The sequence below is a fragment of the Petromyzon marinus genome, chromosome 7 (genome assembly GCF_048934315.1).
Source record: "Petromyzon marinus isolate PM22_M1 ecotype Great Lakes invasive population chromosome 7, UKy_Petmar_22M1.pri1.0, whole genome shotgun sequence".
Taxonomy (NCBI): domain Eukaryota; kingdom Metazoa; phylum Chordata; class Hyperoartia; order Petromyzontiformes; family Petromyzontidae; genus Petromyzon; species Petromyzon marinus.
This window is the reverse complement of record NC_133673.1, coordinates 351,128-368,862: the sequence shown is the minus strand read 5'-3', so window position 1 is coordinate 368,862 and position 17,735 is coordinate 351,128. Positions and strand designations below refer to the sequence as shown.

The following is a 17,735-nucleotide window of genomic DNA, read 5'->3' as shown; positions in this document are numbered from 1 at the left end:
CGTTGTTGTGAGCATCACCCTCTGCTGTTGTTGGAAGGCGACTGACCAGTTGCGTCCTTCACAAGCCTTCTCTACAGAGGCTGATCTTGACACCGCTAGAACTCGTCATCGGCAAGTCCAATTAGCTCCATATCGTTTCATACCATATCAATCCATTTCTTCTCGAACCTGTGCTGTGCCCGTTTAGCCCCCTCTATCCAGCCAAACAAAGCTGCTTGGGCATAAGGTGGCTGGGCATGCGGGCTACATGCCCCAGCCAACACAATCTCGCCTGCCAGAGGAGCTCGCTGATGGCACTGTGTTCAGATCTTTCAAGGATCTGTGAGCTCCTCACACAGTCCAGTATGGTTAACCCAGGATGGATCGTAGGCAGGCCAGCATGAATGTTAAAAACTGGAGATGTTCTTTTGAAGGGCTCCACGTTTCGAAAGCACAGAGAAGGGAGGACATAAGTGTGGCCATTAAGACACAGAATTATGCAGTTTATGAAAAGATAATGCCTCTCGACTGGTTCAGTGAGACCTCTGCTGCCAAACCGGAGCTGGTCAAAAGGACACTGCCCAGGTAGGGAAAATTCTCTACTCTCTGCACAACTGCCCCATCACTGTTGAGGAGTGGAGGAGATTGAGTATTTAATGACATAAAATACCCAGGAAGATGCTTTGTTTTTGTGGGATTAATTGAATGGTGCCATCTTTAAATAGCACACTCCAGGTTCATCAGTAGCATCTCCAACACCTTCGCAAAGCATGATTGAACAACAAGGAGTGATGTCTTGACAGCACCTCGGCATCAATCAGCCTCCCACTGGATCTGTTCCAGATGGAAATTCCTCTGGTACAACCATGGAAAGCTTCTCAGACTACACGGTCAAATATGTTAAAAACAGCAAATGTTATAGGACATCCCTGTCACACTTCAAGGTGAACAGGGAATGGTTCTGACTCCCGGGCCACGCGGCTTTACCAGAGCCTGCCCACTATTGTGAAGGTCTCAAATGATTGTGAGTAGAGTGTTAGCAGAGGGATTCCGTAAGTATGCATAACCCAGAGCCCTGGCCTATAAATGGTCTCATAGGCCTTTAATTGTCAATAAAGCAGATATTAAGGTGCTGTTGAAATTCTGTACACTTCTGCTGGAGCAGACTGATAGAGAATATGGTGTCCTTGCAGGACTGCCCTGGTTTGAAACCACATTGGGGCTCCGCAAGCCTCTCTTAATCAACAATCAAACATGTACACATGGATTTACTCTCCAACACACCCGTGTGCTGAACTAGTAACTAATTGGCACGTTTTGTTTACGTGACAAACCATACTAACTGGCTGCGTCGGGTGTTGGCGGGTTTAACGACACATTTATATTTACGTGACTTAACCCAAAAAAAACACTTGTGGATATAGAAAAATCTCTGAGCGATTCTTATTAAAATTATCTACCCCTCTTCCACATATATTTAGGCATAAACGATTAAGACAAATATAAGAAAAAATATTAAAAACAACGGCTGCCACTGTGGAAAGGCGTGGAGGTGTGGAGGCGGTTGCTACTGCTAGAGTCGAACCTGCGTCTGGGACTTGAGACCGCGCCGCACAGCAACGAGCAGCGTGCGGGTGATGACCTCTCGGAATTCCTCCTCCGTATGCGAGATGATCGACAAGCGCTGCACCACCGTCGCGAGGCACAAGCTGGCGTTGTCGGAGAGGGCCATTTCAGTCAGCTGGGGAAAGAGATGCAGGTAGGGGGGGTGGTACACAAGAGGGAAATTTAAGTGGGGTGCAAGGGATTGCATAACCATGGAGCAGGTGTTAACAAAAAGGGTCACATTGCTTCTCTTTAAGCTATAAAAAAAAACCCGATAAAATCTTTTATTTTACTAGGTAAGGCCCACTGAGCTACATAGCTCTTTTTCAGAAGCGACCAGGCCATCGCAAACGATAGCTCAAAGTGGCTTATCACAAGGAAAATACAGTGAAACCTTGGATTTCAAGCATAATTCGTTCTGGAAATGTGTTTGTATTCCAAAGCACTCGTATATCACGCGAATTTCCCCATAGGAAATAATGGAAACTCAGATGATTTGTTCCACAAAATACCTTTTTATATTTTATTTATTTAAATTTAATATAAAGTAATCAAATTTATTAATTAAATTTAATCGTGGCTGGTGTGCGGGAGACGAGAGAGAGGAGGGTTATTGTGTACAGTTACTAAAGAACAGTGGCTACACTTGGACGCAAAATAAAAAATGCTTTACGCACACACACGTGGTCACAACACTATAGTAAACAGTATACGCTCGCACTGATGTTGACTATACGAGTGAGGCACGCCGACTGAGACCGAGCATGGGAGACGATTACCCACAATCCCGCAGCGAGAGAGAGAGAGAGAGAGAGAAGAACCATCGGCTCAGTTGTGATCACGTGACGCTCGGCAGACAAAGCGTATACATGGTACTCGTAAATCCTGGCTCGTTTATCAAGTTAAAATTTATTACAAATTTTTGCTCGTCTTGCAAAACACTAGCAGACCAAGTTACTTGCAATCCAAGGATTTACTGTACTCTAAATGCACGTTTATAAATGTGGAGGGAAAAACCGCAGGACCCGGAGAAAAATCCACGTGAACAGAGGGAGAAAACGCAAACTCAATATATACAGACGTCAGGGTCAGGATCAAACCCACAACCTCCTGTAAACCAGGCGAGGTAGTTAACATCTCTTGACGGTGGCACCCGAACGCCATAAACATTTAAAATCAACAGCCTCCATAGCACGAAACCACATAATGACAGTAGCACACACACACATTGGCTACCTTGTGGAACAACAGCAGGTGATGCTCAGTTACCATCAACTCCATTATCTGCTGAATATTCTCTGCACCACAGCCCCTCCCCCCTCTTTAATCGCCATGGGACCAAAGTCCTCAGTTACAAAGACTTCAGGTGAAAACCTAAACAATTTACAGCCCTTTATCAACCCACTGCTAGACGACAGCCTCCCCACACAAACGACATCACCATCCCCACGCGCCTTGCTCTGATGGTGCAATATAAGTCGCTCGTAAATACGAGCCGAGTGTTCACGCTCGACGCACCTGTATGGAGTAGAAGCAGTTGTGCAGGAGTGGCAGCAGATAGTCGCTGTCCACCTTCTCCATGCCAGCCACGTACTTTGTGGCCGCCTGGAATGCCTCGAGGCGGATGTCAAAATTGATATCGTCGAGATGCCTGCGATCAAAGGCATTCATCTGCAGCACGCACACAAATGCACACACGTGCACACACATGTAACAGAGGCAAACAGTAGTGTGCACAGCCGAGTTCAAATACAAAAAGCGAATCAAACAGATTATTTGGCTCTTTCGGTAAAGTCACGTAGATAGGTTCAAAGAAAATAATCAAGAAGCAAACACACTGAACAGTATTAATTACCTACCGCATAGGCACAATTTGAGTCAAAATAAATTGCACTGTTAATGACTATAATTTATGTACAAGCATAGATGTTATCTAAGGTACTGTATGATACTTTAACATCTGTAAAATGGATACAGGGAAGAAAATACTTTGGGGAGTAACAATCCTTCAGTACAAAAGGTTTTTTTGGGTTAATATCGCGTAAGTATGAATGTGTCGTTAACCCACCACCAGCCGACAAAGCCAATTAGTAAGGTTTGTGATGTAAACAAAATGTGCCAATGAGTTATTAGTTCACCACACCAGTGTGTTTGGAGGGAATTCTGGCAAAATAACCTGATGAAGCTGGTTGTAATTACCAGTGAAACTCATCATCAAACCGATTGCAAATCTTCACACATCCATCCAAACTATAACCAGCCAGGTGGCGCCATGGTCAGAGTTCACGGCTTGTGAGACCAAGTTAAAAAAACAATTGAGTCCATATGGTTCCTCATCCCTCTAGGGGTCAATAAAATAACTCAGAATCAGAATACGTATTTAAACTGTGGGAGTCCAAAGTTGCTGTCCAATGGATTGATTCATCCTTGACATTGTAATTTGGAATTTCCACTCTCGAACCAGGCTACAGATTGGAAATGTGTGCCTCCAAACACATGTTGACGAATAAAACCACATTGACAGTTTTAATGAACCCTACAGTTCCACTGTCTTTAGTCCAAAGCGCAAAGTCATGAGGCTAGTGCATTTTGTCCCAGTGAGCATTTTATTTTCACGGAAAAGGATAGGGAATGCAAGACGGTGCTTACTGTGTAATATCGTACATGACTGCACACACAAAAAAGATAAGTAAATTGATACTGAAACAACAGTCACACTAAAGTTGTTCCTAGAGGGAAAAAAAATCCCACGTGCCAGACTTGCATATTCAAAATATAAACATAGTTCAACATTCGTTTTTTTTCAATATCCAGAACATATATATTTGACTCACCTATTCATATTTTACAGATTATAGCAGAGTTGATATTCCGGCTATGTCACCACCCACACCTAACAGAGTTCTAGTTGTTAATTTTTTTATGTTGATTTATTTATTTCCCCTGACCAGGAAGTACCCCATAGATATTTATAATTTATAACAGCGTGTGACAGTTAAAAAAATATGCTCTGAGCTCAACAGAAACATTTACCTTATCAGCCATATGAATCATTTGGCGGGTCCCCGGGGTTCCGCAAAAATCAGGTCAATAATTATTATTTTTCAGTCCGCCCACTCGTGATCCCGACAGTAACGCCCCGCCTGCCCAGACTCGCGCCAACAAGCGCCAGCAGGCGGCGATCAACACGATGGGCGCCACCCCACCGGCCAAACGCAATCCCGGGCGTCCGCCACAGTCACGCGTGGCGACAACGCCCTCCGGTCAGCCGTCAATCCTCAGCTTCTTTGCCAAGGCGAGCCCGTCCCCGTAGTGAATTTAACGTGTTTACGTAATTTTTCAACTTTTTACGAAACTTAGTGCCCCGAGCAGCTTTCGACGAGGCCAATCGATTGACACTAGTTTTGTTGTCGGTAAGGCAAGACTCGTGTCGCTACGCGGTTTTTCCCACCCCGGGGCAGTGATGGGACCCCGGGGTCCTGCCAATTGCTTCATGTCTGATGCTAAGAATGTCATGAGAAAGTAAGCAATTTTCTGTGTTATATTTATTGGCCTCTTTTGTCATTATCAAGATAGCCATAAATACAGGAGGTGTCAAGACGTCCAAACGCCAAAAAGACAACTATTACAAGGCATCGAGTCTGCATTAGCGACACAGTTGAGGTAAAATATGCCAACAGGGAGCCTGAGAGGCTGTCTCTGGTATAGGCCAATCAGTTCCAACCTGAGTTCGTAAAGGATAAATGCATATTTGTTTGCACTTTTTACCACATGTATATGTTGTTTGTGCAGATGCAATGCCTCGTAACAGGTGTCTAGTTGGTGATTGAATATCTTAACCTGTATTTATGCCAGAAAAGGTAAATCTTTTTCTAACATTTTTCCTTGTTCCTTAAGCCACTGTTTGTTTTTGGTAGCAGTCACTCTTCACATACCTGTACAATGACTATGCACAAAGGCAGTCCACGACTTACGAAGATCTGCACTTACGAACCAGCTTCCATGAGACATATATGTTTACATCGACTTGCAAACGCAAATTCGCACTTGCAAACTGAACTGCAGAACGATTTTGTTCAGCGAAGCGATCCTCTGCGAGAAGGAATGAGCCACAGCAGCCCGCTGGGAGTGAGTGTTTGTGAGTGTGTGTGAAAGTGAGTGTACGAGCGTTACCTAGTGTGGTGTGTAAACATCACCAGCGGTTAGCGCCCTGTGTTACAAACCTGACGACCCGAGTTCGATTCCCGCTCACGGCTTACACCAGTGACGATTATATAAACTGGCCTTGGGCCTCCCCTAAGTCGACTCAGCCTCAAATGAGTACCTGGTGCAGTATGTAGAGATATCGCCACTGGGGAGCCAAAAGCGGTCAGGCGTGGTGTTTGCCACCCACCCCTTCGTGTATCGTGCCGGCAACAGTATGTTAAGGCTATAAGGGGGATCTTTGTCTTTGTACACTAATGACACATACCTTTACAATGACATCTGTGATGTATGTGACTGTATTGTCCAGTTCCCCAAGGGTCTGTGAAAAACAACACATTCGCAAAAAAACGCCATCAATTAATACAACCAAATAATCACAACATACAAATTATTCAGATTTGATGTCCTTACAAGAATGTAGGCCCTTCTCACAAATAAGGAGGTATAACTCAAGCAACACATTTAAAAGTGAGCAGAGTAAATGGAATAAATGAACAGACAATATTTCCTACTTCCCATATCTGTCTCTCCAGATAAAAAAGTTAAAGTATTTTTTAACACATCCATCAGCCACACGGCCTTCTGGAATTGCGTTTTTATATCAGTGTAAAGACAGTACGGAGCGATAGTGGGACAATATGCTTCCCCGGGACCATGGTTACTCATGGACTTGCTAATGATGATTGATGAGACAAACGTTGACAGGGTCACGTGAGGGGAGCACGGGATCCAATGGCGGGGAAGTGTAATAAGGGCGGAGATTGACAGAGCAGGTGCGGCGAGGAGAATTCGAGAATAGGGGCATGGCCTGACCGGGCGAGGCATGAGAGCCGTCGTGAGCCGGACCCTGGGGGGCTGTTGGTGTGGGGAATCGCTGTCGTCGTCGTCGCCTTGGAACGGGTCGTCTCTATCGTCTTCGTGATGTCTCGAGACTAGAAGCTATGTTGTCCCAGAATAGTGTCGTCTAACTAACCAAGTGTATATAGTCACTCGTGGTTACTCGTTGAGTTGTCAGTGGACTTTATTCCAATAAATATACGGAAAGACAAGACGGTGTCTCTGAGAGCTACATTACAGCAGTATTGATTTAATGCAAGCAAACTCTGGATCGCTTTTGACATTTAAGTGTCTCGTCAGCAGAGGCAGGCTTGCTTGAACCAATGCTGGTAAAACGTAAGATGTTTATTAAAATGCAAGGACCCTCTCCGAAAGATACGGGTCCCAGTTTGACGCAAAACTATCCAATACATAACACAATACCATCACAAAGCGTCGTTTGTGAATGCAATGAGATTACCTGGAAGACGGCAGAGAGGGCCTGTCGAGAGAGCTTGTTTTGGAGGCATGACAGGAGACATGCCAGAGGCTTGAGGTAACTCCCAGGAACAGAAACGCGTTTCAATAGGTTCATGATTGTCTCCAGGATGTCCACCTCCATGTCCTGCAATCACATGAATACAGCCAGCAATGTCAGCTTAGTAGTAATCCTAGTCAAGTCAAAGTATAACAGCTTAGGATGCGCGCGGTCTTGGATAATTTCATATTGACTTGTGCGTCTAGAAACCTGTCCAAGGTTGGCTTTGGAGAGGTAGGGCACGAGCAGACCGATGAGCAGAGAGCTCTGCTCCTCGTTCACCACGAACTTGCTCACTCTGCGAAACCACAGTTCCAATTACCAACATGTCAGAAGAGAACCTGAATAACTGATGAAAAAACACAAGCCAGATAAAATGAAGTGGGAGACTTGTAACATGAATGTGAACTGCACATCGAGTGCAATATACATTACAGGCAGACATTGCTTAGCGCTACCCCGTAGAACGCAATCTTTGTCCTAGAGAAATTCTTTTTTTTAAATGAATAAAATCCCAAAACCTAAAAAGTGCTTACGCGTGAACGCAGAGTGCAGGCCGAAGGAAACACAACAGTCAACATCTTTATTTACATTCACTCAGCCAATGAAAGCGACGTACACTACTGAACCAAGCAGCGTCCGCCACTTACAGAGCTATATAGCTCTTTTTCAGATGTGACCTGGCCACAAATGATAGATCAACGAAGTGGCTTACCATGTGTAAAATTATAGCAGCCAAATATTCTAAACGCATGTTTCTAAATGTGGAGGGAAAAACCGGAAGACCTGGAGAAAAATCCACATGACCACGGGGAGAACATGCAAATTCCAAATATACAGGCGTCAGGGTCAGATTTGAACCCACGACCTCCTGTATACCAGGCGAGGTAGTTAACATTAACGTTTCGCCACTGTGGCGATTCTATTTGTGCTCACTTCTCCAGGAACGCACCTCGAGTGCTAAGCAAGGTCTGCGTGTAATTGCTCCATGATGTGATACGTAACATTATAATATGATTTGAACATAACATTGCATAGATTAAAAAATGTATTCTTACATGCTTGATTTGATGTATTTATTCTGAGGCTGAAGACTGTATTTTAGTAGGTCCAGCCACAAATAAATCACTTTGTGAGAAATGCATAAAAAATACTCCTTTACAGTGATGTGTATGTGTGAAATTCCAATAAATGTCATGTTAAATGGGACTGATTTAATGTACTGTTATATACTTGCCAAACAAGGAACCAAAGTATAAAAAATGGTATTATAACAGCCATCCCAAAACTGTGTTGACCAGACTGTGACAAACGTAACACAATGAATGGAACACTTGTGCAGCAAGACTAATAAGACTTCAACTGTGATTACTGCCTGTTATAAATCATGGAAACATGATTTTCACTGTTTCATGACAACACAGTAAAACATGCTATTCGGAATGAAAGAGCTCATTCAGATCTATAAGAGTGCCTCTTCACCTCATCATGCCACTGAGTGCATAATTGGAATTAGTACTGAAATTGCATCTATATGTTTTAATATTTTATACTGTATATACTCAGACGTCATTATAATAAACAGGATGTTCTGTCTGCATTGGGACAGCTTGAGGGCAAAAAACACACTGTACAATCGTATGTGTATAAACTAAACTATTTTTTATTTTACCATGTAGAGCCCACTGAGCTCTTTTTCAGAGGCGACCTGGCCATGTGTGAATTTACACCAGTAGCCAAATAATCTAAAAGCACGTTTCTAAATGGAGGGAAAAACTGGAGGGCCCAGAGAAAAATACACACAACCACGGGAAGAACATGCAAACTAGGAATATACAACCAGGCATCGTCTGGCCGGGATCGAACCCACGACCTCCAGTGTACCAGGAGGAGATAATATCTTGGCACCGCAGTGCCCCATAGTAAAGTCATACCTACATATGTGGTCAAGTAGAACTGAAAAAACTATTTTAAAACTATATATTAAATAAAAACTAGAAATATTTGACATGTCAAATTGCACTCAGGGTCGAATAATTAACTTTGAAATTGATCGACCATAACATGCCATGCAGTCAAGGTTGCCATTCAATTGTAAGACAACAGCATGGCTTGTTGAAACTCTGCAAAGGTCCTTTTACGAGTGAACCTTTGCATAAGATTCATCCGGAGTACAAACCGAGACAAAATGTTGAGGTTCTTGGAAACTTGATCGTGGAATTTTTTGCTGTTCATCTTGTCACGGTCCTTGACGACGCCCGCCAGGTACTGGAGGATGCCCGTTACGTGTGGTAATAGCAGCCGTGTGCCCAGCTGCAGCCGTGTCCCATCTGCAATGGGGGACAAAAGGCAGCGATGATTGCAACGGCTTCTCATCATCGGTTCTAATTCTCTTTCTGTGGCGTCCTGTGATATTTGAAATGTCTTAAATGGTCAAAAACACGTTAACATTATTTGTTGATGCTGTGTTGGTAATAGTGCACGACCACAAAAAAACTCCAAACATTTGACAAAAAAAATCCTTAAAATTAAAGATATAAGAGACATTTCACAGTCAATGGCCCTTTGTTATCTTATATATAAAAGTATCCGCGTGCGCGCTTGCAGGGGATTTGGCTCTCAAACGGTCGGGTTCAAGTCCGAAATAAATTGCCGGGTGGCACGCTCCGAGCCCCCTGCTTGGTATAGGCTATTCCGTTTTCCCAGCCGTCAACTTTAAATTAGTTTAATTAGCAATGTAGTGCCATTCTTTTTTAATTATTTACTTACTGCACGAGCTCAACCGTACCAACCGACGCCAATTGCGTGGGGGGGGCGGACCCTGCCAAGTGATGCGCGTTCAGTCGAGCTCACGGCCACACCACGGCACTCTGTCACGTGAGAACTTTGTGCTATAGAGTCACTAAATATACTGATATACAGTCAGCAAGTACTCCTGTACAGTCTATAAATACTGCTATAGAGTCAGCATGTACTACTGTAGAGTCCATAAATACTGCTATAGAGTCAGCCTGTACTACTGTACAGTCCATAAATACTGCAATACAGTCAGCATCTACTACTGTGCCGCCGATTAATACTGCTATAGAGTCAGCATGTACTACTGTAGAGTCGATATCTACTGCTATACAGTCAGCATGTACTACTGTACAGTCCATTAATACTGCTGTGGAGTCAGCATGTACTACTGTACAGTCCATAAATACTGCAATACAGTAAGCATGTACTACTGTACAGTCCATTAATACTGCTATCGAGTCAGCATGTACTACGCTACTCATAGCAGGTACCACCACTGTCGCTTGCCCTGCTGTAATCATAGCTTACACCACAGTATACATGCACTGCTGCAGGGAAAGCAGGTACCACCACTGTATGCACTGTTGTAATCATACCAGCTACCACAACAGTATGCATGCACTGCTGCAGGGAAAGCAGGGACCACCACAATATGCACTGCTGTAATCATACCAGGTACCAGCACATTCAGTATGCACTGCTGTTGTTAAACCATGTACCAGCACAGTATGCACTGCTGTTATCATAGCAGCTACCACTACAGTTAGTATGCACTGCTTTTCTAATAGCCGCTACCACCACTGTCAGTATGCACTGCCTTTGTGATAGCAGGTTCCACCAGTCACTAGGCACTGCTGTAGTGATACCACAAACCACCACAGTCGGTATGCACTGCTGTAGTTCAAGCAGGTACCACCACAGGCCGTGTGCACTGCTGTAGTGAAAGCAGGTACCACCACAGACGGTATGCACTGCTGTAGTCATAGTACATACCGTCGTGGTGTGTGTGCGTAAGTCCATGTATGTGTGTGCATAAGTCAATGTGTGTGCGTGGTGTGTGTGTGTAGAAAACTACTCTTTTTTAATTAAGTTACTTCTTTCACAGTAATAATGCCTGCGTCTAAGTCCGTGTGTGTGTGGGTCGATGTGCATGTCTGCGGCCATGTGTGTGTGAGTCAATGTGTGTGTGTGCGCCGCTCCATGTCAGTCAGTGTAAGTACATTTCTTTCTATGTGTGTGTTTTTTGGTCCATGTGTGCGTGTGAGTCCATGTGTGTGTGTCTGTACGTACATGTGTGTGTGTGCGTAAGTCCATGTGTGTGCGTACGTCCATGTGTGTGTCTCAGTCCATGTTTGTGTGCCTCTGTGCGTGTGTCAGTCCATGTATGTTTGTGTGGGAGTCTATGTGTGTCAGTCGATGTGTGTATGGCAATGTGTCTATGAGTGACAGTCCATGTGTGTGTGTGCATCGATATGTATGTGTGTGTATAAGTTCATGCCTGTGTGTGTGAGTCTATGTATGTGTGAGTCCATGTGTGGCTGTCAGTCGATGTGTGTGCGTGGGTCCATCTGTGTGTCTAAGTCCCCGTGTGTGTGTCTGTAAGTCCATGTGTGTGTGTAGGTCAATGTGTCTGTAAGTCTATGTATGTGTGTGTCACTCGTTGTGTGTGTGTAAATCAATGTGTGTGTGTGACTTGATATGTGTGTGTCAGTCCATGTGCATGTGTGTTCGTCGCTGTGTGTGCGTGCCTCCATCTTAGTCAGTGTTAGTCCATTTCGTTGCGTGCCTGTAGGTCCATGTATGCGTGTTAGTCTATATGTGTGCTTTATTCACTTGCTCAGGGCCTATGATACCATCATTAGGCCTGGGCTCTGCGATGCTCCTCGTACTTTGAGTCCCTGACCCTCTGCTCATGATCCTTAAGGACCTTTATGATGGTGAGCGGCCCCACATCAAACTACGTGACCGTGAATCAGAGCCACTCCCTGTACATATTGGGCTGCAACAGGGATGTCCACTGTCTCCCACATTCTTTTACATATATTTGGACCACGTACTTCGTTAAGCCTTCAATGCCTCTACCGGAAGAATCCACATCTGGTACAAATACAATGGGAGGCTCATTGATGCCCGGGTGCGGTCAATCGATGGCTCCCTATTGGTCAACCACGTTATGTTGCCGATGATCTGGTAATTAATGCTCACTCAGGAGTTGGACACGCTGCTGCTCAACCTGGAGCTTGCCACTAAGAGGTGGGGCCTTACCATCAGCCCCACCGAAGCTAAGCACCTGCCTGGGTATTTTGTACCATCGGACAATCCACCCCCATAACTCACAATTGGTGATGGTCCAGTTGTGGAGAGTGCAGAGTTTCCCATACCTGCCCAGTGTACTCATGACCGGCTCCGGTTTAACACCAGAGGTCTCACTCTGAATCAGTTGAGCGGCATTATCTTTCATTGGCTGTGTAACACTGTGTTCAAGCTACCTGGTCTCTCGCTCCGCACGAAGCTCCACGTCGTCTCGCCCACGGTCATTCCCTCCCTTCTGTACACTTGCGAAACTTGGACCCCCCTAATGCAACATTTTCGCCGGTTACAAACATTTAGGCTGGCCTGCCTACGATCCATCCTGGGTTCAACCAGGCTGAATTGTGTGATGAGCTCACAAATACTTGAAAGATCTGGACAAAGTCCCATTGGTGACCTCCTACGCCAGGCAAGGCTGCGTTGGCTGGGCCATGTAGCCTGCATGCCCAGCCACCGCATGCCTAAACACCTTTTGTTCCGCCGGATCGAGGCTAGAGAAGAGATGGAGTGATGTGCTGCAGGACGATGTGCAGCTGAGTGGACTTGTCGATGACTGGTACCAGCGGTGTCAAGGTCGGTATCTGTGGAGGAGCCTCGTGAAGGACGCTACAGGCCAGTTGGAGGCAGTCGGCCTCCAACAACAACGGAGGGCGGAGGAGCGATGCTCACAAGAACGAGCGGTGCACCGTGTGGCTAAAGCACAGCAAGTTAGCAGGGTACAGGGCACAGGTGGTGGCGAATGGCGGTTGTTGTTGTTCAGTCTATGTATGTATGTGTGAGTCGATATGTGTGTAACTCTGTGTGTTTGAGTCCATTTGCGTGTGTAACTACATGTGTCTCTCAAGTCGATCTCTGTGTGTGTGAGTCCATATGTGTTTGCGTGCGTGTAAGTCAGTGGGTTTCTATGTGTATGGGTCCATGTCTGTTTGTAAGTCCATGTGTGTGTCTGTCTTTTTCGCCCAGGCAACGCCGGGTACTTCCCGCTAGTCTTAACTATAAATGTAATTTTTTGTCATCTCTCTGTGTGTCCGTCTGTGGACGAAACTTGCCAAGGATTTGCCTCGCGAACCGTGGGGTTTACATTTTAAAAAGTAGCCAGGTACCACGCGATAAGCCCCGTGGTGAGCCAGCGTGATTCGATTTTCCCATCCGTCACCTTTAAAGTAGTTAAATGAACGATTTAGTGTTATTTATTTGTATTTATTTACTTTCTTACATCGCTCAGCGAGCGCCAAAGCACGCATTTGCGCATGCGCGACAAAGCTGACCGGGGGTTGCCTCTAGCAACGCACACGCGTTCGTTGGGAGGGGGGAAAAATTATCTTTCACGTTAAAAATGCAAAAAAATAAACAACGCCGAGGTAAATTCTTCAAAGTATCATGTCCTTTTCTCCCCCCCACACCCCAATGTGTGCACTTACTACTATAGGATCGGTAGATACTAATATTATAGCGCTTAGATAGTGGCGGCCCAGCCCCCAGCCTGCCAAGGTGCCACCTCGGCCGGCTGGGCAATCTCGGCCAGGCCAGGGGCTCTGCACGGGACTGGGCCTCACCACTACAATCTGTGAAGTTAGTACTATTAAAGATTGACTTAAAACTTTCCTGACTGCAGGAATTCATATTATTTGGTAAAGTCACGTAGATGGAAAAATAATAATAAAAACTTACGTTAATAAAAATAAAATAACAATATTAAATAAAACCACTAATGTAGACTGTTGCCTGGTTCTGATTCGGAGTGTACTGGCAGTCTATAATGTAGACTGTAACAATGGTTATTAAGCTCGGTGAGTGTACTGGCAGTCTATAATGTAGACTGTAGCCTGGTGATTAAGTTTGGTGAGTGTATTGGCAGTCCATAATTTAGACTGTAGCAATGGTCATTAAGCTGGGTGAGTGTACTAGCAGTCTATTATGTAGACTGTAGCAATGGCTATTAAGTTGGGTGAGGGCACTGGCAGTCTATTAATGGTTATTTTTTTATTTTATTAATTGTATTCATTTTCTTAATTATTATTTTTCTATCTACGTGATTTTACAGAAAGAACCAAAGATTATTATTATTATAGATTTAGTATAGCTACTACTACAGCCAGTACACACTGCTAAAGAGTTAGTATAGCTACTACTACAGCCAGTACAGACTGCTATAGAGTTAGTATAGCTACTACTACAGCCAGTACAGACTGCTATAGAGTTAGTATAGCGACTACTACAGCCAGTACACACTGCTATACAGTTAGTACAGCGGCTACTACAGCCAGTACACATTGCTATACAGTTAGTATAGCTACTATTACTGCCAGTACATACTACTGTAGCTATCGTCGCTACTACTAAAGCCAGTACATACTACTGTAGTTATAGTAGCTACTACTACAGCCAGTACATACTACTGTAATGATAGTAGATACTGCTATCGAGTCGGTAGATACTACTTTCGAGTTCGTTGATATTACTATAGTCAGTATATACTGTAGAGTTAGTAGCTACTGCTACAGAGTCGATATACACTATTATAGAGTCGGCAGATACTACTGCAATCCGTAGTAACTACTGTAGAGTCACTAGATACGACTATAGTCAGTAGTTACGACTATAGAGTCAATAAATACTACTGTAGAGTCGGTAAATACGACTGTAGAGTCGGTAGATACTACTGTAAAGTCGGGAGATACTACTGCAGAGTCTGTAGAGGCTACTGTAAAGTAAGTATATACTGCTATAAAGTAGATACTACTATAGAGTTAGTAGTTACTACTATAGTCCGTGGATACTACTATAGAGTCAGTAGATACGACTACAGTCAGGAGATACCACTACGGTCAGGAAATACTGCTACAGTCAGTAGATACTACTGTAGAGCCTGTATTTACTCCTATAAAGTCAGCAGATACTACAATAGAGTCTGTATACTACTATGGAGTCAGAAGATAATCTTGTAGAGTCAGTAGATACTACTGTATGGTCAACAGATACTACTGTAGAGCCAGATACTACTGTCAAACCAGATACTACTAGAGTCACTAGATACTACTCACTCTGTTGTATGCAGGGTGTGTAGGTATATATGCCTACGGGGGGGGGGGGGGTAAAAATATTTTTTGAGGGGGAGGTCGACAATTTTCGGAAACCTTTGAAATCAACTATTTTCCCGCCACTTTCTATTACTTTTTTTCCTTGGTTCTTTCGGTAAAGTCACGTAGAATGGAAATAAAACAATAAAAATAAAACAGAAGGATTTAGCAATTAAATAGTTGTGTTAATGTGTTGGATTAGCAGGATGTTAAAATCAGAAATTAGCATGTAACTGGGAGATTAGCACCACGGAAAGCGACGAGCTTCGTTCAGACGGACGAATCCATCTATGTTCGGAACGGAGGAGGGGGGAGAAAATTCAGCATTGAAATAGCTGTGTTAATGTGTTGGATTAGCAGGATGTTAAAGTCAGAATGTTAGTGTGAGGGATTAGCATGTCGGTTTCTTTTTTCTTTTTAACGTTAGCACCACGGAAAGCGACGAGCTTTGTTCAGAAGGAATAATCCACCTATATTCTTGGTTCTTTCGGTAAAGTCACGTAGAAGGGAAACAATAAAATAATACAAATATAAAACAATAAAATTATCACGACGTTTCGACTGCAACACAAACAATCATCATCAGGTGTAAAAACCACAACAAGAAAATTTGAAAAAAGTGGCGGTTATTTTTAACGTTAGCACCACGGAGAGAGATTTGACAATTTGTTCAGATGGACGAGTCCATCTATGTTCGGAAAAGAGGAGGGGGGAGACGAAAAAATAATGGATGCGGTCTGAAAGCCACCTTAAGCATGATCAATCAATTAAGACCCGAAATGGTTATTAAAATCCTTCCAATGATTGCTAAGCCAGAATCCATCTTCTCGGTTTAAATTGTCTCTGTGTTTGTATATGTGGATGGCCTCATGAACGAATCTCTCATGGCAGCCGGATGATTTGCAGAGAACCTCCGTCTTGGAGAAGTCAATGTCATGTGAGCCCACTGAATTATAACAATGATCTGCCACGGTTGAGGTGTTCGTCCTACCGTGTTTCAAGTCTGCTTTATGTTCACGGATGCGGTCCGAGATATGTCATTTGGTTTCTCCAATGTAGCTGCTACCACAGAGGCAACTTAGTTTGTAGACGCCCAGGTACTGTATGTCTGGAATCACATCTTTTACCGACGGAACCTGATCACAGATTTTATGTACTGTGTTGAATCGGACCTGGATATTGTGTTTATTCATGATTTTGGAGATCTTTCTTGTGGCTTTGCGGATTGTGTAGTCGGAGTAACCATTAGCCTTGAGAGCTGCTAATCCAACACATTAACACAGCGATTTTAATGCCAAATCATCTCCCCCCTCCTCCGTTCCGAACATAGATGGACTCGTCCGTCTGAACAAAGCTCGTCGCTTTCCGTGGTGCTAATCTCCCAGTTACATGCTAATTTCTGACTTTAACATCCTGCTAATCCAACACATTAACACAGCTATTTTAATGATAAATTCTCTCCCCCCTCCTTCGTTCCGAACATAGATGGACTCGTCCGTCTGAACAAAGCTCGTCGCTTTCCGTGGTGCTAATCTCCCAGTTACATGCTAATTTCTGACTTTAACATCCTGCTAATCCAACACATTAACATAGCTATTTCAATGCTAAATCCTTCTGTTGATATGTAAATTCCTTCGTCAAGGCGCTCTGCTCCTCCCACCCAGCTTAAAAGACGCTGCCAAGCTTGGCAGTGTTCACTAAAGCGCTGTCTTCCCGACAGTTCTGTTTCTTCACCTGAGGAAGGCTACTTGTGTTGTGGCCGAAACGTCGTGAGAATTTCATTTTATGTTTTCTTTTTATTATTTTATTTCCATTCTACGTGACTTTACCGAAAGAACCAAGAAGATAAATCCCTGCAGTCATGAAAGCTTTAAATCGAAATTACTTTTTTTATTCAGGACTTCTTCAAGCCTCTTATAATTTTGTTGACGGACAAATGGACAGACAAACGGAATGCCGGGCTTTCACAATAGTTTAGCACTTGTGTATGTATATGTAATGTTTTTAAGATACATTTTTTTTTCTCCCGGGCAACGCCGGGTACTTTCCAATAGTAGAATATAACTGGAGAGGCCAGAGAGATAGGGTTGATAAGAGTGAAAGTATACATATGACACCATGGGGCCTGACAAACAGTTTTACATAGGCAAATGAATAGTTGCATAACTTTCCAAATAGGTTGTTGCAACTAATATTACAAGTCATGATTGATTTATGGGTTAGGCCACATAACGATCTTGCCAAATTTGTTCGTACCCTCCACCACCCAACATAGCCAAACAAATGTAACTTTCAAGTGAACAAGCGTTTAACGCACCAATTAAAATTACTATTCAACTTACCGTTGAGCTAATACAACCATAATTGGCAAATTAAATACATGTAAGTGTGATCATTTCATT

At 43.7% G+C, this 17,735-nt stretch overlaps 1 protein-coding gene across 3 annotated transcripts in view; it reads right to left on the bottom strand.

Moving 5' to 3' along the window:
• Positions 1 to 17,735, bottom strand: part of UTP20 (UTP20 small subunit processome component) — a 128,794-nt gene that overhangs the window by 74,229 nt on the left and 36,830 nt on the right. For all 3 annotated transcript variants that reach the window (XM_032948650.2, XM_032948649.2, XM_032948648.2), the window contains exons 32-37: positions 9,324 to 9,474; positions 7,355 to 7,442; positions 7,088 to 7,231; positions 6,056 to 6,109; positions 3,103 to 3,255; positions 1,565 to 1,720 (exon numbers count right to left, since the gene is read on the bottom strand). In XM_032948650.2, the coding sequence (XP_032804541.2) occupies positions 1,565 to 1,720; positions 3,103 to 3,255; positions 6,056 to 6,109; positions 7,088 to 7,231; positions 7,355 to 7,442; positions 9,324 to 9,474 (746 nt within the window). The remainder of the gene's footprint in view (positions 1 to 1,564; positions 1,721 to 3,102; positions 3,256 to 6,055; positions 6,110 to 7,087; positions 7,232 to 7,354; positions 7,443 to 9,323; positions 9,475 to 17,735) is intronic.